Source organism: Tauraco erythrolophus, chromosome 15, assembly GCF_009769465.1.
Source record: "Tauraco erythrolophus isolate bTauEry1 chromosome 15, bTauEry1.pri, whole genome shotgun sequence".
NCBI classification, from domain to species: Eukaryota; Metazoa; Chordata; class Aves; order Musophagiformes; family Musophagidae; genus Tauraco; species Tauraco erythrolophus.
In genome coordinates this window covers 11,255,985-11,277,641 of record NC_141479.1, presented here as the reverse complement: position 1 = coordinate 11,277,641, position 21,657 = coordinate 11,255,985, and the positions used below count along the sequence as shown (strand labels likewise).

At 39.2% G+C, this 21,657-nt stretch overlaps 2 protein-coding genes across 3 annotated transcripts in view; both read right to left on the bottom strand.

The window, feature by feature from the left end:
- The window catches only part of TDRD12 (tudor domain containing 12), a 29,839-nt gene extending 17,245 nt beyond the window's left edge, over positions 1-12,594 (bottom strand). The window contains exons 1-12 of one of the 2 annotated variants that reach the window (XM_086621015.1): positions 12,574-12,594; positions 11,202-11,363; positions 10,757-10,893; positions 9,209-9,328; positions 7,783-7,838; positions 6,259-6,344; positions 4,966-5,164; positions 4,284-4,360; positions 2,658-2,716; positions 1,842-1,902; positions 638-742; positions 70-255 (exon numbers count right to left, since the gene is read on the bottom strand). In XM_086621015.1, the coding sequence (XP_086477141.1) occupies positions 70-255; positions 638-742; positions 1,842-1,902; positions 2,658-2,716; positions 4,284-4,360; positions 4,966-5,164; positions 6,259-6,344; positions 7,783-7,838; positions 9,209-9,328; positions 10,757-10,893; positions 11,202-11,363; positions 12,574-12,594 (1,269 nt within the window). The remainder of the gene's footprint in view (positions 1-69; positions 256-637; positions 743-1,841; positions 1,903-2,657; positions 2,717-4,283; positions 4,361-4,965; positions 5,165-6,258; positions 6,345-7,782; positions 7,839-9,208; positions 9,329-10,756; positions 10,894-11,201; positions 11,364-12,573) is intronic. The other variant, XM_009989626.2, reaches the window with a different exon arrangement.
- Positions 12,595-16,434: 3,840 nt separating this feature from the next.
- Positions 16,435-20,352, bottom strand: NUDT19 (nudix hydrolase 19). The gene is made up of 3 exons (XM_009989628.2): positions 19,651-20,352; positions 18,397-18,604; positions 16,435-17,294 (listed from the first exon to the last, which is right to left on the bottom strand). Exons 1-3 carry the CDS (start codon positions 20,350-20,352, stop codon positions 17,068-17,070), a joined length of 1,137 nt encoding a protein of 378 aa, XP_009987930.2. The 3' UTR covers positions 16,435-17,067.
- Between the last annotated feature and the right edge of the window lie 1,305 nt (positions 20,353-21,657).

Genomic DNA, 21,657 nt, shown 5'->3' with positions numbered 1-21,657 from the left:
GTCTTTGGGTCATTATTCTACATCCGCACTTCAAACAGAAAACCAGTCAATTCTCTAATATATACATACTCCACCCCTGTTTGGCAAGGCTTCGTAGCAGCTTCCCAACTGCAAAAACGTAAGAAGTGGTGGAATATATAAGAAAGGATCATTTCCCTGATGTGAGATGGCAACTATATCACATCCTCGAGCGACGGGTGGCCAACAGTAAGATTCTGCGAAGTTAGGGCCTAAAAACTTTCTCCGAGTAAGTTCCTACAGAAAAATAAATTAAAAGTTCCACATGAAAACTGCATACTTATACAAAACAAGACAAAACACAACACTGAGTGATTTAAGAGTTTTTGACCCACTACATAGTAAACGTTCTTAACATGCAATATGAAAAAGTTCTTCTGGGCTGAGGAGTTCAATTATTATATTAAAATTCAAACCCCATGACTTGTGGCAGTGGTTGATATATTGGAAAAAACGTGTACAATTCTTACAGCATCTCTGAAGCTTTATTTACTCAACCACATGAACAACCTCCTAGACATTCCTCAATCAAAATTAGGTATGGTATTTAGTATCTGAAGTTGAAGTATGATAATAGCCTTAAAAAGACATTCAATGTACGATATTACATTAGTATTACCTTTTTCAGATCATCAAAGAGTGGTGCTGTTTCCAGAACTGACGATGGCTCAATTTTTTTGCTAAGAAAGACGAAGTTTCTTTCTTCACTAAGATTTTGAAAACTCTGAAACCATATAACAAATAGATGTCAAAGGCAATACTTACCAAAAGTGTTTTAGCCTACATATGATTCAAAAGCATTTCTTGTATTAAAAAAAGGTATTTTGATGAAAAATAGCCAAAGAAATTGTAAATGCATTTTAACTATAACTCATACCCACTGATAAATTACAAAGACCAGTGGTGAGACAAATACTCAGTATTTCTTAAAGAAAGATTCATCAAGATTGTCTTAACACAGTCTTAAACCACTCCAGAGAGTGCACTAGATGTTCTGTGTACACGTAGCACTCGGCTATAACAAAACCAAAATACAATTAAAGATGACAGTAAAATTTGCTGTGGTGGGCTGGCCTCAGCTCACAGCCACGCACCCAAACAGTTGCTTGTTCATCCACTCTCCTCTTTCAGAGGGATGGGGGGAGAAAAACAGGGAGACTGAGGAAGAAGATTTGTGGGTCAAACTAGAGACAAGGTTGTTACTTAACCATTATTGATGCAGGCAAACCAGACTCAGCTTTAGGTTGAGTTAACTTAACTTGTTTCCAATTAATATATATGAGTACTTATTTGGTTATTGGGAAACAAAACCAAAGAAACAAATATTTACACACTTCAGAAAACCAACTTTTCTCCTTTCCCCTTACAACGAATGCAGGTTACAGTCCCACCACTGAAGCAATGAGCAGCACAAGGCAGGGATTGCAGCCAGAACATGGCAGTTTCTCTCTGTTGCTCCTTCTCTCTCATTTCTTTCCTCTGCTCCAGTGTTGCTCCTCCACAGACTGCAGTCCCTTCAGGTACACCTGCTCCAGCATGGAGCACCTCCTACTCCTCTAACCTTGGCATGGTCTTTCTCACTTTTTTTTGTTCCCTCCCCTGCATTTTTTTCCCTTTGTTAAATATATTTTCACAGAGGCACCACCAACTTTGCTGATTAGCTCAGCTTTGACTTGCAGTGGGTCTTGCTGCCAGTACAGTTGAAATCAGTCACTGACCTTCCACAGACACCACCCCTGCAGCTCCAACACTACAAAAGACTTCCATGTACACACAATACATTTGCACAAGAGACGTTAAATCAAAGTTAACGCGTGAAATACCTGCTGGTCATCTTCAATTACATGTGTCTTCAGAGGATCAGAATTTAACAACTGCTGAAGTCTGAGAAACATACAAGTAGTAAATCCAAAATAAATACAAAAGCATAATGTAGTTTATAAATACCATTAATATAGCTAAAACGTCATGAAGCAATTCATTTGCAAAACATTTGTAATGTATTTATTACCTACACCAAGGAGGAAAAACCCTCAAACATGAAAGAAGAAATCCAAAGGTACCATTTTGAAAATAAAATTTAGTATTAGCTTTTAAGGATCTGAAAATAATCCTAAGAAAAATTTTTTAACAAAGGTAATTGGTAAATTCCTCAACTTTAGAAGAAAATCAGACTGGACTACAGGAAAGAGTCTTCTTAAGGTTTCAAAAATGAAACAATGTATCTCTGCATCCATTAGAAACGGAATTAAAAAATGCTCCTTGGGTTTACTACATAATGCATCAACTGACATGCAGTACAATAAAACCGTTGCACAAATCACAGTCATATTTCATTCAAATTTGAAAACTATTTTATTCTTAGTGTGATTTATACAGAAACATGCTTAGTGTGCAGAAGAAAAATACTTCCCCATCATATTCTTGTCGTCAAGCTACTGTTCAGAAAGAAGTGCTGGGTTTTTGTAGTCTGGCTAAGTATCAGCAGCTTCAAATTCCCTTCTTCCCCAAAAGGCATATGTACACATCTTTTCTTATCTTCTGCCCTTTTAACTGCCTATGAACAGTAACTGGAAACAAACAGCTCCTGGTTATCTGATTACATAACCATTTAAAATATTTAACATGTTGCATCATACCTGTCTGTGTGAACTGCAGTATTTTCGTTGAAAGGCAACCCTGAAACTGCTTTGACAGTCTATCAATAAAAGACAAACGAGTTTTTAGCACTAAAATACTATCCAAGAGCAAAATTTTATAAATATTATTTCTTTAGTCTATTGAAAGTGGTTTTCTTACCTAACTCTAGGATTCCCCAAATATTTTGGAGAACTTCCATGCAAATTCAAAGTTCGCCTGAGTAAGGCAACAATTGTGATGAAACAAACTTAAGAAATCTGCCTAACTCGTTACAGAACAGTATTTTCTTTACTAAGAATCAAGTCAGTGACCAGAACATCACCCACACAAAACAGGAACTAGTTCATGGTCACATCTCAAGCTATAGCCATAAGCGGGGGCCTGAACGAGTATGAACACATACCGATTACTTTTCTAAACGTTTTCATTTTTAAAACAAAATCTAGAAAAAAATAACAGAAAGCATGTATGCCACAGATAGAAGGAAAAACAAAAACCGGTTACCCAGCTGCACACTTACAAAGACAATGCACATGACCTTAAATTGAACAACACTGCAAATCCTCAAGGGAGTAACCAGTAGCAGATACTGGATTCACAGTTACCCCAAAAACGTCTGGTTCTGAACAGAGGATTTTCTAGCATTCATCTTTAGTCACCAGCAATTGACTGGCAGGACTTGGTCGAGGATTTCCATCACCCAAGTGGCTGATAAAGGTAATTCAGCTGATTTGCTGAAAGGGTATAAAGCTAATCCTGCTCTGCTTCAGAAACAATCCACACTACTAGTATCATCATTATTTTTTTCCCAAATATTTTCATAAGGTGTTACAGTTTAAGTTCAGGAGTGGTCATCACGCTTCAATTCTCAGCAGAGCTAAAAAAATAACTTCTGTAAAACTCCTTTTTTCCCCTGACCTGACAGAAGTACTTCCATTGCTATCATAAAAGCAAACTTCTCCTTTAAAGCATATAGCAGAAGAAGACATGGAACAGTACATGAGCTCTTTAAAAGAGCCAAGGTTGGATACACTCAACAATGATTGTTTGCCTTGAATCTACCGGTTCATTTTCCTTTCCTCCCATGGACATTGTACTAACTCCAATTCTGCCACTCCGTATGCAGTTTAACACTCAAGACTGAGTGCTGATCTTTTGAAAATGTCTCAGAAAAGAACAGCAAGCAAAAAAGAGAAAATAGCAAGACATCGGATTAGACATTTAAAGTATCAGATGACTCAACAAATAAGAAGAGACTAATGAATGTTTACCATGGTACAGCATAAGGACTACTTTGTTTTCAGGGAAACATTAAAATTTACAGTTTTATGTATTCAGAAAGCTGCGTAGTATAGACAGCTACCATCTTCATAAAACTATAGCAAAGGAGCAAAAAAGAAGGCACAACCTTTTCAAGGACTGTAGTACTTTTTTTAAATTTTCTGAAATTTAAAAAAAAAAATTGAAGTAGAAAGCTTTTGTTTAACTACATCAAGAATTAGTGCAGTCCCCCAGATCTACACTACATATAAGAACAACCTAGATGACTACAGTATTCCTAATCTGTCCTATGTATGTTTAACTTAGCTAATCTTCGACAATTTAATACAAAATATAATGCTTACAGATGAAGTATTTTCATTTACATCTGCGCTTGACCTTTGGTATATCTCTCCAAGAAAAGAACTGGAAACAGCAAGACCTAGAAAAATAAGTAAAAAAACACATTTCTGACTATCTGAACACATAAAAAGCCAGTATTTTTATTTACAGTTGGTTGTGACTGACTTGTTTAGTTGCTTGTATCATTTCCTAATGGCAAAAAGAACAACCAAAAAAGTTATCTTTATGTAAAGCTAACTTTGCAGATAAAGTGAGTGAACAAGGATGAAAAGTTGCACACTTTAAAAAGACAGACTTGAATCACTGTAAACGAGACAACTCATAGTAAACAGTAGTTTTAAAAATACCTCTGCTCAAGTAAATCCCTCCAAACTCAAAAAACAGTAATGCATCACTGATCAATGTCACAGCTAATGCTATTAAGCATATCAAACACCCCTGCCTGCACCTCACCCTCAAGCCTACCTGTCTTGTATAGTACAAAAGCTCTACGGTATTCCTGCATCTGATGATCTGAATTGCCTTTACAAAGATTGCTGATCTGAATCAGCATCGTTTGTTAAGAGTACTATTTGATCCAGTTGATGGATTCGCACTGAGACAGTAGGTTCATGTTCCATATATCCAATTAAAACCACATGATGCATTCCATATATGATTGTTTCCAACACACACGGCTCTCACCTGTTTCAAGATTTGTTGGTATCTTCTCCTCAAACAGCACTGGCCTGAAAGCAAGTGCAGGATTGACAATTTTCTCTGGAAGAGACTCAACGTTTAATGACATTTGGTTCTCCTGATAACCTGCAGAGCTCCCTGTATTCTCTTTAGCTTCCTCAAAACGAGCAAAGTTCTTTGAGACAAGATCGTCATTGACGCATACCTAAAAAACCAAGATCTTTACTGACCAGTATCAACAAGCAATAAGCTTACCACCACATACTTGTTCAGAACTTATTTGAAGCTTTAAACAACAGCAGTAAGATGTAAACAGCATCTGCGAGTGATTTCTGAAGAACATTAACTCCAGAATAGAAAAGTCAGTTATATCTTCCTGTACGTTCTCTGAAAAGGTGTTAATTAGCTGTCAGTTTCATGCTTCTGTCAAAAATTCTGTACTCAACTAACTTATTCTATGAGCCCTAAAAATTCTAAAAAACCCCCACATTAGTAAGTCAAGCAGAGTTATTTATTTTTGATTCAGCACGCATCAAAATCTGGCAGAAAAAAGTAATACTAAACTTAAAACTTCTTAAACTCCACTGGCTCAGAGATCAGTGACACTCTTGCCAATTGGGACTCTGAACTGAGAGAAGATATTCAAGTTCATATGCACCTTCAAAGTTACTGTCTATGGGAAAGACCGCAGATCCAGTGTTTTACCAGCCTTGGTAAAACACTCCAATTAAGCAGCAGCATTCAAACAAATTCATTTGTATCTACCACATAGCTGCTGAAGTCTGATGGTAGCTACAGCAGAGATTTAGCAGAAGTTACACATTTTGGCAAGCGGAACTTGGTTTGTTGAGGTTTGGGTTTTTGTTTCTCCCCTCCCCCTCCCAAAGGCTTGAGGGCTCAGCCTTATGCAAAAGCAAGTGTGAACTTCTATTCATTTTTACAGTAATATGCAACTGCCTTATTGAAGCATCTCTAAGTATGATACCATGAAAAGGTGCAAAAGTGCACTAATTCACAGTCATCCATTTGAAGTACTTGCTGGGCTTCACTTGCTTGTTAATACCTTTCAAAAAGGGGTTCACAAAGGAAAATGGGATTTCTGTCTCTTCAAATTCCACCAGAAGTTCATAAGCAACAGAAATACAAACGAAAACCTCTAATAAAGATTTAGCTTTTACTGTATCTGACAAATTACAAAACTCACTTGCAAGTAATGTTTTTCCATCTTAAACCAATCATAAAGTTATAACTTACATAGCAAAGTGCATGAACAGATTTGTAGATATAAAAGTACTTTACCTTTTCGTCTTTTACTGTCACATAAAGAAAAACATCAAACACGTTATCTTTTACAGCACATAACTTGGCTTTCATTTGGGTAGTTCCTAAATGTGGTAATAACACAAGAACAAACAAGAAGATTAAACTCCTTTTCAAACTATCAGTATTTTTCACTTGTACTCTCCAAGACAGACAAATAGAAACCCCAATTAGACATGTAACCTCTTTCTTTAGAGAAGCTAGTACAAACATAGTGGCTTTTAAATGAAACAAGAAAGTAACAAGGCAATAAAAAATTAAAGTTACAAAAATGGAATTGTCCTTAGTGTCTGAAAGAAGCATGAGAGCTGAAACAGATTAATAGCCTCTCCACACAAACTAGTCTTAGTTCTACACTAAAAGTCTTAGTTTATCTTTCAGCCTCTGGCAATCTGTAGTACAAATGCACACTTTCCAAACCTGACATTTACTTTTCTTTCAAGAAGTTATATTTGCACATTTGTATAGCTTGGTTAGGCTCTTCGTTCAAGGAAATGTAGCTGACAAAGTCAGTTAGTGAATTCTTCTGCACACACTAATGATGTGCTAGCAATTAAAAAAAGCATGTATTACTACTTCCAGTACAGTCTGGGAATATCTATGAAATTAAATTCAATGTTATTATTGCTCCCTTTACTTTGCATACTGACACTTGGGCCAGGAGGAGGGGGAAGTAAATTGTGGTAAGTGCTATGTCGCAGTTAGTGTGCGAAATCATCAGCCTAAAGACCCTTTATTGCTTTCACAAACTCATCTCCTCCTCCCCAAATATGTCATGTGCAGTTTGTTGTACTTGTGAGTAAGCAGGTAGGTAGTTTTTCAGGTAGAATCACGTAAGCAAGAAGATTAGAAAAAAAACTCAGTAAAAAGCTGCTTTTCTAGTAAGACCAAAAGCTGTCTCATACCAAAACAGAAGGCTGGATATGAAAAAGACTGGACGACCTACTGAAACACCAACCATAGGAAAGGACAAGAACAGACTGGAGAAAAAGCGGAATTAGCTTACTACATAACTACTTGGAGATTTGTTAAAAACTATAGTAAAAATATTCCTCTTCTGAGCTGGTGCTTACATCCTTGTCAAACAACACCTGAAAGGGTAAACTCGTAAGCCACATCTTGCCATCCCTGTACAAAACTACACAAATACAGCTGTGACGCTGATCCAAAGATTTACACTAAGCACACAGGAAGACTCCACTGTTCAGAACAAACGTTACACGAGTCCTGCCTTATGTGGTCTATCCAAGAGCCAGATACCATCTGGTCAACTAGGAAAATTCATGCAGCATGGAAGCCCAGAGTCCTTGAGATGCAGCTCTGCAAATATTTTTGCCTTAAAGTCAGTCCATCCACAAAACCTTACGTAGCTCTTCCCTCTTTATTTCTCATGTATAATGTTCTTATAATCAAATATATACACACAAGTACTACATTTCTCTAACAGTTTCTTATCCAAAAATAGAAGTGGTAATTACCATTTTGGAAGGATGTTTTATTTACCTTTAAGAAGGTTTTGAAAATACTGAGTAGCAGCGCTATCCCATCTTTTGGCTGGTCTAGGGAAGTAAACATAACCAGTTATCCCACATTATCAAAAATTAAAATGGTAATTTTGGGCAAAACTTTGGATGCATGTGAAGAAATTATTTCAAGGCATGCCAAATCTTAAGTAGTGCACCAATTAGACACGTTAGCAGAGTCTTACTACTTAGAATGTAACTTCAGTCTTGATAGTATCGTTTCAGCTCATCAATACAATGAGCCAACCAAGAACTACTGGATATTGCTTTGTCAAGGTATGATGGCTTACATTCAACATAAAATATGATGGTTAGAAATAAAATAGAGTGAAAAAAGAATAAAGCAAGAATCCTCTTGTAGAACATATTAATTAAATAGGTATTGAGCAATTTTGAACAAGCACTTAAGTGCTGAAGAAAGGTCTGTAGAAGAAAAATCAAAATCATCAAATCTTTATCATCTTCTGCAACTTTAAATATAAAATAAAAAAGAATCAAATAAAGATCACCATAAACTACATATGACAATATGACAATTTTTTTACTAATTCACAATGATGGCCCACTCAAGATGTACACTATTCCTATCCAAACTATGCTAGTGTGTGTTCTGTCAGAATACTGAAAGTCAGATACTAATTTCTTCTTCCAAACAAGATCATAAAAAAATAAGCTGCTTGACCACATATAGCTTTGGATACTCTTTAATGACACAAACAAAAGCAGCTTTCTTGCTGTAGAGCCGTATTCCCCAGTGATCTAATCATGTCCCTCTCACGTTGGCAAGATCTTTGATAATAGCATCCAGCAACTCAACGATATAAAAGCATTTTTCTTTACCATCAGAACCCAGTGAAAACCTTGTTCAAGTTCTTCAAAACTGCAGTGAGAAAGAAACTGACATGAATATAAGGAAGGCACAACAGAAATCCAAGATAAAGCAAGAAAAAAAACAGACAGAATGGGGAAAAACAAAGCTAACTATAAACAGCTGTAGAACTTCAGTTCAGCTAAGCATGTAAATACCACAAAAAAGAGATTATCAGGAGTAAGATAAGCACCTGTAAGAAACAGCACGTAAGGACAGATTAGTGAAGAAGTTCATGCACTAGGAATCAAGAAACACAGCTCTGGGATGACAGAGTAAGAACTGCCAGAAACCTGTCTAAACTTCTGAAGGTTTTTAAATAAATATCAAAAGATTTCAATAGGTGAATAATAAACCCCAAATCATTAAGGAAAAAACACAAAGGAAGCAGTTTCATTTACAAACTGCTCCTCTGAAACAGAAAGCTCTCCAAATCTGATTTCCTATGTTTTTTAAAACACAATCTCTTCTAAAAATTTCTGCAATAAAACTTCACACTTAAATTTATGAATGAATACATTTATTAAACTCTACTTACACTATTTTTGCAGTATCTTCACAAAAGTCAATACGCAACGTCACTGGCTTTGTGCGGTACAGTCTACATTTTTTCGCTCTATATGGGATCTGCATAAATGCTTCCCGTGCAACTCGAATGCTTAAAAACAAAGCAGAAATAATCCCATTTTACAGAACAGACTTGATTCTCCAGAAGTCATTGGTTTCATACGCATCCTTCCATTACCCTGTATCCAACAACACAGCTCTTCCAGAAGTTCGGCTCCCACTGTGAAACACCCTGGAACTATTGTTTTATTTTTGTCTCCAAGGGAGGTGCTACCAGAAGCAATAAGCGAACAGGTTTGCTCCAGATATGAATATACTTCCTATTTGCTCAAAATCTTTCTGATCATTTGCCACTAGTTTGGTCTTTTCTTGATACTTAGCTGTCATAGCACTGCACATGCTACCTGGCACTGCATATTCCATTTCGCAATTATTACTTGTGTGTAAGAAACCACGTGTGATTAACATCAGCAAGAAGGAAGACCAATGAATACACTAATTTGCATTTGTACTCATTTTCATAAAAAGAATTTATTATTTATAAAGTCATCACTAGAGTGTTAACCTTATCGTTTACACTTGTTAGGTTGGAGACTTTTAATGCCCAGCAAGACATCACATATAGCAAGCTTTTAAGACACCTATATTTATCACTTCAGCTCAAATTTTTATCTTACTATCAAAGAGAAGTAAATCACGTATTTACTTCTAGTTGAACATATTTTAAACTCAGAGCATTGTCAAGTTGTTTTCCAATACAGCAACATGCAATTTAAAAAACGTTATTTAACTTAAGATTTAAAGTACTTTAAATAAGCTTTCTTAATTTTGTGGAATACTGTAAAAAAATTTGGTAAAGCTTCTTGTATTCGAAGTTGCGTATTTTATTAGAGAAATTAACTTTAAATCTAGCTAAGAACTAGAACAGTTATTTTTTAAACCACATTTTCCAAAATTTTAGAAACAGCAGGTTTCATAGCAGTTTTCTTAAAAACTGAGAACCTGTGAAAACTCACCTTTTTTGCAACATGACACAAGACTGTCAGCTCTTAACAAAGTAAAAAAGCTAGTAAACTGCAGTAGGGAAAAAACCCACATCTTTATTTCTACATGTCAAAAGCTGATTCAGCAATGAAGCCTGCCTCCATATATGCTTGGTGAATGATCTTCACTGGTTATAGTTTTTTTAATTTTTTAGTATATAATCATTTAAGGGAGCAAAGTATATCTAAATGTTAACTGGCAATCATACATTTCAGTCATAACAAACTGCCATTATTTCAAATCTCTAAAAAAATCAAAGCCTACAATAGAACGCATTTTTAAAGATTCACAAGATCCGTTTGCATTCGCACTTGCAAGGTCCTATCACATGGCTATCAGTTTCTTGTGGCCCCAACCCACACCTCAATTACACCAAAGCCTTGCCACTATCAATCTAAGCAAATACTATTAGTATTTGCATGGATTAACTAACAACCACATTTCAGCGATAGTGTCAAAAAATCTGAACACTTACTCCTTTGATTTAACAAAAACACATTTGGCATAATCCACAAGGAAACATTCTACTTGATAATGATCTGTACAGTACATGATTGACTTTATAACCGCTCTGCACCAGCATTTGAGCTCCTCACTGAAAACCACACAAATCTGAAAAAGAACGAACAGACAGCAGTTCTTGTAAACATACAGAATTACACTCAAAGTTCTTTTTAGAGGCAAGAACATAACATTAATTATACAGCTGTCAATTTTCTTTTTGAAATGCAAACTCTGCAGCTTATATAGTTATGAAGTTTACAGATAAGAAGATATAACCCATATTAATGTCATTATCTACTTTTCCACATACCAATATTAAAAAAAAAAAGAGATTAATGCATATCTTGTATGCTTCATCCTCAAACCAATGCAAATAACAGATTATTTCCATCCACAAAACATATCAGTGGTTTTACCTGGCCTTCTTCTATCATTGGTGGTTTTACTTCATCCACACCTTTATAAGATTTGTCATAGAACTGATTCATTTCAGCATTCAGGTTTTTATATTCTATTTCATCAACAATGTGAGGCCCACATCCTTTCATAGTAACCCAAAAGCAACCTGGATCTTCAATCTGGGGCAAGGGATAGATAACAGTAACAAATACTATTAAATCCTACTATAATGATAGGATGATTTTAAAAACATCTGAGCAGCAAATGTAAAAATAAAGCTTCAAGTCTTTAGTGAGGCACCTTAAAAATTACAGTGACTGATAACATTCTGTATGCCAAGTAACAACCAAAACAGCTTTCAACTTCAGACCATTAGTTCATTAAATGACTTCTCAACTTGCAGGTTTCTTTAGCACTGCAATTAACAGCATGAGTAGTCCAAAAGGTAGCAGCATTACCTAAAGAGTGGGTTAAACCAAACAGTGGGTAAAGACCAAAAAGCAAAGCTTTTTGCTTCTGTATTGTCTTCAAGAAGTATGTATAAAAACCCCAAAATACACAACAAACCCAACCAATGGAATTTTCTTTATGCTCAGAGAGTCTACAAGTCAGTTTCTTTAAAATGGGGTCATAGCTTTCTGCTCAGCCTTTGTAAACCTCCATATCTCAGTCTTTCAGCTAATCTGGGTCCCCAGCTGTTGTGGGTTAATCTCAGTAGGCAGCTAATGCCATACAGCTGCTCCCTCACTCCCCTGCAGTTTGGATGATTGACAAAATTGGAAGTGTAAAGGGAGGAAACTCATAGGTCAACACAAAAGGAACTGAACAGGTAAAGCAAAAGTTGCACACGCAAGCAAAGCAAAATAAAGAATGCATTCACTGTTTCCCACTGGCAGGCAGAATATTTAGCCATTTCCAGGAAAACAGGGCTTCATCACACATGAAAGACAAATTCGACACTGCAGACATCCCCCCTTTTCTTCTCCCTTCCTGCAGCTTTTATTGCTGAGCATGTCATCCTATGCTACAGAACATCTTTTTGGTCAGCTGGGTTCAGCTATCCTGACTATATTCTGGGAAAATTATATTTCTGTGATCTTTTGCAGAATTCAGTAGAAGCTAGTACTGTACTACATATTTAAGATTATGTTGTGTATCTTCCATTTTAGGTTTTAGCTGCATCTCTACTCACCTCTTTTGAGCTGAAACCTACACAAACATATAAAAGAAATAACAAAACGTGTATAAACCACATACGACCCAACATGTGTAAGAAATTGCTGCTGAATAGAAATAGAGACATCATTTTATTTGCAAATCTGACTTCCAGAGAGCTGCTCTGAAATAAACAAACAGCAATCCTTTAGACTTTAAAAGACACCAGCATACCTTTAATATGAAGACTTCCATGCTTCTCAGCTAGAGTCTTCCTCAACACTATTGTAAAAGCACAACAAATGTTTGATTAACCATTTTTAAAGCCATCATTTGTTTTGAAGCATATCTAAAGAACATACACTTAACGCAAGCCTACAGATTTTTGCTGAGTGTCTCAGGAATATTAGTCTAGGCAATTGATTTACACATATCAAAAGGTTCAAATCAGCCTTCTTAACAAGGCACTGTTAAAGCCCAATTAAGATTTGCTGTCTGTACTTATTTATATACAACTACATCGATTTTTAATACACCAATACATACCTGTTATCCTCAACCTACTCACAGTAGCTGCTTATCTTACATTCAAAGGCCAATAGAAATAGGCTGATTGAAGATAAGGGCTGCTACAATCTATCTACATGACCAATGGGACAAAAACACCAGAGGGAAATGCTTACATAATTAAAAAAAACCCAAACCTAACACAAAAGAAGAGTCTCAACCTTAGCAAACAATTTTAACACAGCAGAGATTTTTACTGGTATTTCACATTACATTCACCTGCAAAGGTATATATCATACCTAGGAATTACAATGGAATAATAAACTATCTGTAAACTGACACAATTTGCATTTCATTTCAGCACAAACCAGCACATCACGGTATCACCACTGCACTGTCTAGCTCACCACTTAAAAGAATTCACACTAGAAGCAGGTGCCTAATAAAATGTTTTGGGAGATGAAAGTCAAGACATTGGCCTTTCACTTCCAAAGTTAGTGTTGAACAGGTCAGAGCTAAATAAGAAGCAACAAGCTACACCGTGGTTGTAACTAGCAACTTGCTTTGCTAAGAGATGGTGCTGACAATTCCCAGTTTGACCCTACAACAAAACAGATGAAACCACTTTAGAAGCTTGCATCACAACACAAGCATACCACCTGGGTTACAAGTAAGTCTCTAACACTACACTGTAATATGAAACACATAGTGCTACCGTAGACACTTAAAAAATACACTTATTTCGGAAATAACATGTGAGAAGCATAAATAACCTCTCCTAAGCTCTCAGTTCAAGAAGTGCAAAAGCAATAAATGAACTATCAAAGCATCAAGGATAAAGCACATCCAAGTAAACAGCCAGCTCCCTTAATATAATCCTCACAGCAACGTACCTGCCTTTTTATTGAGAATTAAATGTGAACACAAACGTTTGCTCAAACTCCATGCCCAACGCTATTTACCTTGTGAGGACACAAGGGCTCACTGAGTGCCTCACCTCGAACTGCTGCCCTTGAGAAAAACCCGACAGCAGAAGGAAAAAGGACACCTCTCCAGCAGCACCGGTCTGACACAAACACTTCCAGAAAACCACACCAACGCACTATCCCTGCTTCTTTCCCTCCAGTCAGTCTTACTCCATAGAAAACCCCATCCCTAACAGGCACAGTGCAAAGAAAGAAGAGCACAGCAAAAAGCAAAAAGCTTTAAGTTAAGAAGCTACCTTTTGCTTTACGCGCCCCCCACGCCAACTTCCTTCGCGTTCTGCCTTGGCTTCCCACTCTTCCTCGTACACATAAATCCCCTAACCTCAGTCACCAGCACCTTCAAGCCATCCGCGCCCAACCCACCGTAACACGCTCGTCACCGTCCCCCTTGGAAGCATCCAGAACCGCCGGCCGCCCCGCCTCCGAAATCGCCCCCAGCGCGCAAGCGCCCTCGGCCCTCCGCGGTGTGTCCTGCGCATGCGCGGTGCCGCCCGGGGCGGTGAGCGGAGGTGTGGGAGCGGTAATGGCGCGTGCTCGAGTCCTTCAGCGCATTGTTGTGGTAAATGAGCCTGAAGTGCGGGTCGTATCGTTCTGCCGCTCCTGCGCTGGGCCCGCTCTGCGGCGGGGGCGGTGCCGGTGCGCTGGGCTGAGGGAAGGGGCCGGAGGGGAGCGCGGCGCAGCAGCGGGCTGGGCCTGCTGCAGTGGCGGTGGCTTCCCAGAGCTGGGTCGTATCCCACACCGTGAGGTGGTAACAGCCAGGGCTTCTGCGGCACGTGCTTCTCCCAGAGCCTGCCAAGTCTGAGGAGGAGCATGTTCTTGAAGGTGCGTAAGATGAGGGAGATAGGAGAAGGAGCACCTGGCAGTTCTCCGTACGAGTTCAGCTACTTAAATATGTACATATCCGCAATGGAAAACAGCTGTTGTAGGTAGCACCAGCCTAAAAGGAAACGTTTATTCTTGCATCTCAGGCTCTGGGAGAAAGCTACTTTTTTTCTTTTTTTAATTCATTCTTGTAGTCTACTCTTTTCATTCAGGCTTAAAAAAAAAAAAAAAAAGTGTGTTTCAGGCCTGACTGAGTTTTGCCCAAGGCTACATACACAAGGTGCCAGCCCAGGAGAAGGGGATGAAACATGCAGCTGGGAAATAAAGCCCACCTCTTTGGGCAGAAGCCTATACTTAAGATTGGCTCAATATTTTGAAACTACAGTTTCAATCGTGGAAATTTTTAACTGAATATTAAAAGGTATTTACTGTATGTATATGCTAAACCATGTATGCTTGCATTTAACAATTATCATCACTTTCTATGTGAAATAGTATATTTTTCTTTGTGTTTGTTACTTTTTTGTCCTTTGGCCTTCAAGCTCCCCCTACTGGACCGTTTTGCTTTTCTAAGTGGAAGACATGTTACAGGAGACAATCAAAGATGGAGAAGCAGACTGTTCACTTAAGGTATGGATTTAGTATTGAATTAACTGGTTTTGACACACACCAAAACTTATATTAGAATTAAAGGCATAACGTACAGCAACATGCAAGTGTGTAAAAACTTCTGTATGTAGGTTGCTGAATCATTTCTTTCCTAATAGCTACTTTATACCACAACAGTCAACTTAGTAGAACTATAAGTACAGAAGAATAAAAAGTCATCAAGGAAGCTCTCAAGCAACTATGAAAGACTATATTGCAAAATCAAAGTGATTTCAGATTACATAATTTCTTTATTTTTTGGTATATTTATACATACATTGTTTTGTATATTTGAATTCATGATCTTGAGGAATATGGGCCAAATGAAGAGTACAGTGAAGACCTTGAATTTTAGGAGAGTGAACTTTCAGTTAAGGAACTAGTGGATGGGAGCACCTGGGAAACCGCTGTTAGTGATAAAGGAGCAGAAGAAGGCTTATACTGCATAATATACGGTATACATAAGAGACTGCTTCACATGATCCATGTTTAGCAGAGGTATACAAATTTTAACAAAGTCTGCAAAACCAGGAACGGTCTGAGCATGTTCAGAGAAAAGAGAAAGCCACACGTTTTTTCCAATCCAAAGGAATGCTACAAACGAACTCAATTTAATGAAAATACTGCAGAAGATTTTAATTAAAATACAGAACAAGAGCTGAAACAAAGCTTTCTGAACAACTTTACTGACTGATCGCAAGTCATCATTCATTGTTCTTCCAGATGAAGAATTTAGGTCATTGCTCCATTTACTCCACTCATTGCACAAAAAAGACCAAACAAAAATCCAAAACAAAAAAAGCAAGCAGCAACTCTTCCTCTGAAGTTCTTAAATCTCAGATAGGATTTAGTAAAGTAGTTGAGAAGCAAAATGTGGGATGCTGAAATATGGAAGTGGGTGTTTCCAAGGTAGTACATTATTCCGTGAAGTTGTTGCTATCTTTTTGGAGCTAAATAATTTTATTTTTCTATTTTTCAAACTGGTAACAACTTGATAAAAATTATCATGAATAAAAAGAATGTTGAGAATGCATTCAATCTGATAGATGAATGCATTATCTGATTATAATTTGTCTAAATTATCTCTACCTTTGAAAATTACAGTAAAGTTTTGAATAGATTATAATTAATAGAAGGAATTCAGGTGTATTGAATATAAACATTAACTTCATACTTTTTTAACAAGTGAATTTTAGCTAATAAATACACACACACACACACACACACATTGGTTTTCCCAAAAATAGAATAGTCTGGGAGATGTCAGCAGATGCAGAATGTGAGATTTCATTCATTCCTAGACACGTTACAGTTGACTAATGGATAACTTTGGGAAGCACAGTAAAAGAATTCTGTCAACTCAAAACGTACTTGTTCTGAACATAATATATACTTAAATTTTCAGTGAGAAAAGGACCCGTGTAACCCAAAAGACCAAAGTTGCAGCATATTCTGCAATTAGTATGTAAGTAGAATAAGGGGGTAATGGCTCAGTATAATTACCATTAAATTGCATTTAAGTTAATCAATAATTAAGTTGATGGTTATGTTAAATTTTCAGTAGCCTCTAAACATCATAACTGGCAGAACTGTGCTGTTTCCAAGGCTGAAAGAACTATGTACACATAAATCTCCAACCACACACACACACAAAATGCTTTGATAGGACAAAGGAATATTTTCCTGACCATTTGGCAATGGTTAAAAGGATCAAAACCACAGTGAATGTAATGAAAAATAGTCTAGCTTTAAATAAAACTGATACTATAATCTGCTGTTGTAATCTGAACAATCAGACTTTATCATCAGTGGATTCATATGTTTATATTTTGCTTGAATATTAACATAGACAGCAAGATTGTTGATGTTTTTTATTACTATCCTGTGAAACACGCTACCCTCTTTCATCAGATCTTCAACCTTCTTATCTGTTGACATGATTATTTTCTTTTCTCCTGTATAATCTGGATCTTCTGGATATAACTCGTCTCCTGAGGGCAGAAAAAAGTTTGTTATTTGTTGCCTACCTTATTTTTCAGCCTTTTGAGTGACGCTAGCAATTTTAAAATATATCAGGACACGAAACGGAGTGGGAATGTATTTCACAATACAAAAGTAAATTGCTTCTATTAGATTTTTTAAAATCTTTTTTAAATCTTTATCGTTTTTATCTTCAGATTTAAAGATATAGACATAAATTTCAGTAATGCTGCAGTGTACATTCGAGGTATTGATTTGAATGTTCCAGTGATCCTGATAATATGTTATAATCACTGCCTGGTCAGGTACGAGTTTATGTAATAGGTAGAGAACAAGACAAATATTTTTCCAAGTGTATAAAGATAGGCTACAGTAGGACTAAGAATAGAAACTGTTGCTTTGATCTGTTTTGTTGAGGAAAACAGTGTTTTGCTATATAAATGCCTGTTACTTTTGTGCAATAAGGCTAATATACCACAAATATAGGAATTCTAGAGGTTGATTATGACAAAAAAAAAAGACAGGAGAAAGCATAATGAAAAGCAAACCAAAGAAGCAGAAAATCATAAATAGATGCAACTTTCCTTAAGGAGAAGACAAAAACTTACATTACTGTAAAATGAGAGAGACTTAAGTAGGAGAACGCAGGAGGAAAATGAATTAGTGTATGTTTTTCGATCACTGCCCTATCACTACAGTTGTGAAGACTGATACTGCAGCTGTGCTTGATCCACTTGCCCTTACAAAGACGGGTAACTGAAGTAAATGACAATTTCCACTGAAAAGGAGTAAAGAGGAGGAGTTCTAACACATTCTTCAGATGAAAAAGTTGAAATGCTAGAATTTCTTCACAACAACCATATTAATGGCAACTATATGAGACAATGAGACTACAAGTAAGTACAGAAATAACTGCTGTCTGATTCAGTAGCTCGTCTCTGACAGCAGCCCTTATCAGCTGTATCAGTGAATGAAGCCAAACAGCTGAAAAAGCGTGCAGTAACTTGACTTAAACCAATATTTTTCTTAGAATTACAGCCTGTCTTGCGGCTTGAGTTTGTATCAATTCCCACGCTTTTATATAGTTAAAAGAATCTTCATGTGTTTTCGTACCTGGCAGTAGCTGAACGTAGCCATCTGGAGCAGTTAACATCACCGGCATCCAACGCTCACACCCCTCTAGAGCTCGATCAGAGCTGAACCTGTGCAACTCCCGGAGCGATGAGAAGTTGCACAGCCTACACAACTCGTAGAACTGAGGTGGAGCAATCCGTATTTCTTGAGATTTAAAGCGTTCAATGGCTTCTGGAGGTGATGACCACTGTAAGATGAAAAGAATCCTTGAAGTAATAGTTTCTTCAGCAGGCAGAAAGTATCAGTAACTTTGAAAGCCATTGGCAAGGAAGTCTTTATAGAAAACAGAGCTTGAAACAGTCCATAGATTTGTGCTGTTACTAACAAAATTATAACATGAACTCTTTTGAAGATAAGATCTCAGGTACTTTGAAACTTCTGTAGCAAGATCTGTTAAAAAATAAATATGGAAACATCAGTAATACTAAAATTATTAGGTAAACTTTTACAGAACTGTCTGGTTTCTCATCTACTTCTAACTTGCTTTCAAGCTTTTCAGAATTCTAGAACGACTTAGACCCTAATGTACCTGACCCTGACCTGTCTTTAAGAAGCTTCTTGATATTGTTTTTTGCTTTTACCCCTTCCAATTGAAAAAAAAAAAAAAGGAAAATCAATATAGCTCCAAAAATGTTTTTAGTAATACACTATTTCAACAAGTTTGTATGTTACTTAAAATATTCCGAGTAACTCTACGGAAGACAAAAGTGACTAACAGCTCTGGCAGCGCTGAACACTGTCGAACGTTGAGGGTGTAAGGGCACTGCTCCGTTGGTGCTGCGCTAAGTAATGCGTGGAGAGTGATTCCTTGCCGTCCACCTTCGAAGGATACAGTAATTGAAGGTGAAAATGATCTGATGTGACACACGTCCTGTGCCATAAAACTTCACGTAAAATGACCTTGAAAAACACCCTCTTCTGCCAGCAGTTACAGCTGCAGGGCAGATCCGAGGGGACGCGGGCAGGTGCTGACTGGAAGGAGAGATGTGCAAGGGAGGGGACTCCCATGAAGGTGAAAACTCCTTTCCCCTTTTCTGACATCTAAGGAGCGCTGTCGGGACGGCTGGAGAGCCAGACCTTTGCTGGACTATGGGATCTGTACTGGAAGCAGGCCACGGGCGCGGCGGGTTCTCGTGAAGAGGCGGCAGCGCGGGCCGGAGCCGGCGTGCCCCCGGCGCGTCGCCGTGGGAATGCGGCCGCCCTCAGGGAACGCGGCGCTGCAGGCGCCCTTACCAGGAAGGCTGTCACCTCCCGGCCGTCCGGCGAGGTGCGCGGCGGCCGCTTCTCCAGGCAGCACAAGTAGAAAGCCGTGTCGTAGCGCCGGCCGCCGCGACCGGCCCTGCCCACGGGGGTCAGCCAGTTGCTCCACTCCTGCAGCGCCCAGATGTTGGGGACGCAGCCCAGGTGCCGGCACAGCTGCAGGAAGCAGGCCGGGTCCGCCTGCACCCGGCGCCGCCACTCGCTCAGCTCCTCGGCGGGGGGCAGGCGCTCCGCGGGCAGCGGCGGGGCTGGAGCGCTGCAGGCCGCCGGCCCGCGCCCCGGCAGCAGCAGCAGGATTCCCGCTTCCTCGAAAGTTTCCCGGATGGCGCAGATGCGGAAGGCGACTTCCCCCGGCAGCGGCGAGCCCAGCGGCTCCCGGTCGGTGGCGAAGAGCGGCGCGCGGCTGCTGCCGGGAGGCGGCGGCCTGACGCGGCCCAGCCCGCACTGGGGCGAAGCGGGCAGCAGCCCCAGCCAGTCGGCGGAGAAATCCGCCGCCTCTGCCAGCCCGCCGGGGAAGACGTGGGCACCGGGCGCGAAGCCGCTGCGGGCGCTGCGCTGCAGCAGCAGCAGGTCGTAGTCAAAGGCGCCGAGCGGCGAGCGCGGCGGCCGCGCCGAGGCGCCCGCCGCCAGCAGCAGCGTCGCCGCTTCCCTCCAGTGCCGCAGCCGCGAGTTCATCGCCAGGGGCGGCGGCAGCCGTGGGCGCGATCGCGCTGCGGGACGGGACGGAACGGAACGGAACGGGGCGGCCCGGCCGCCACCGCCGCCTGGGCTCCCGGAGGAGCCACTGCAGGCGCAGGCAGCGGAGCCCGGCGGGCCTCGGCCGCCGTTACCGCGCGCGTCCGCCGAGGGAGCGCTCGGCCCGCCCGGAGACGGGGGGGGATGGAGCCCGACCACAAACTGTTACTGAGGTCTGTAACGCCTCAGTCCCCGTCAGCCTAAGCCGATAATAGTGTCCTCGAAGGGCAAAAGCTTAAGGAAATACAGAGGGTTTACAGGCACGAGGCGATGGCTTTTAATTTACTTGAACAACTACGGAGTGGTTGGCACTTACTGAGGTTTCATAGCACTGACCGTATTTACAGCAAGGCAAGGTGTAAATGCTGAATTTTTACCTTAAACCTCAAAGTCCTCTCGAGTACTGCCAAAGGGACTGCAGTTACAGCCCCAGGAATCAGCACAGGTTGGCACAAATCCAACCAAGGACTCGGATTTGTAACCGTCATACTGCTGCTGACCTGCTAGCTGGCCTCAGAGAAATCTCCTTATCTCAATTCCACATCAGGGCACGTTGATAACAAAAATCATTGGTTTTAATTAAACATGTCGTGCTCCAAGTTGTTTGAATTTGCTCTAGTAGACTTCAAAGGGGAGGAGTATGTAGTATTAATTTTTCATTAATAGTTAAAATAGTTAATTTTTATTACAGACCTCTTCTGAGGCTTTTGAGTACCTTGTTACCTGAAAAAAAGATACATTCAGGCAAGAAAGCAAAAGCTTGCAAAAGTCCTTTGAACAGACATTTCACTCTAGGAAATATTTTATTTCATTATTTTAACATTTGATTTTGATTCCTCAATTTAATAATTTTTTTTATTTTTAAGTTTAAGCAGAAGACAGCTGATGACACAGGTTGCGAAATTTTCTAAGAATGCTATTTGCATGTAACATAGAGAATCTTCCTCCTATTCATAATCCTTCTCTTGCTAGATTCTGTTTGGTAAATATCCACATACCTGTACATGCTTCTGACAATTTCTCAATTTTATTTTCTATTTGAGGATGTAGTTAATACCTGTGAGATGTGGCTCACCGTAACTGAAATGACATTTAGAGGCAATAGAACCAGCCGGATGCCAGAATATGTCAACTGAAAAAAAACCCACAAAAATTCAATCAAGATCTACACAGACACAGCTGGGCCGTGTTCACCCTGATGCTAGGCTGCAGTCGGCAGAGAATAGGTCAGCCAGCCAACTGATT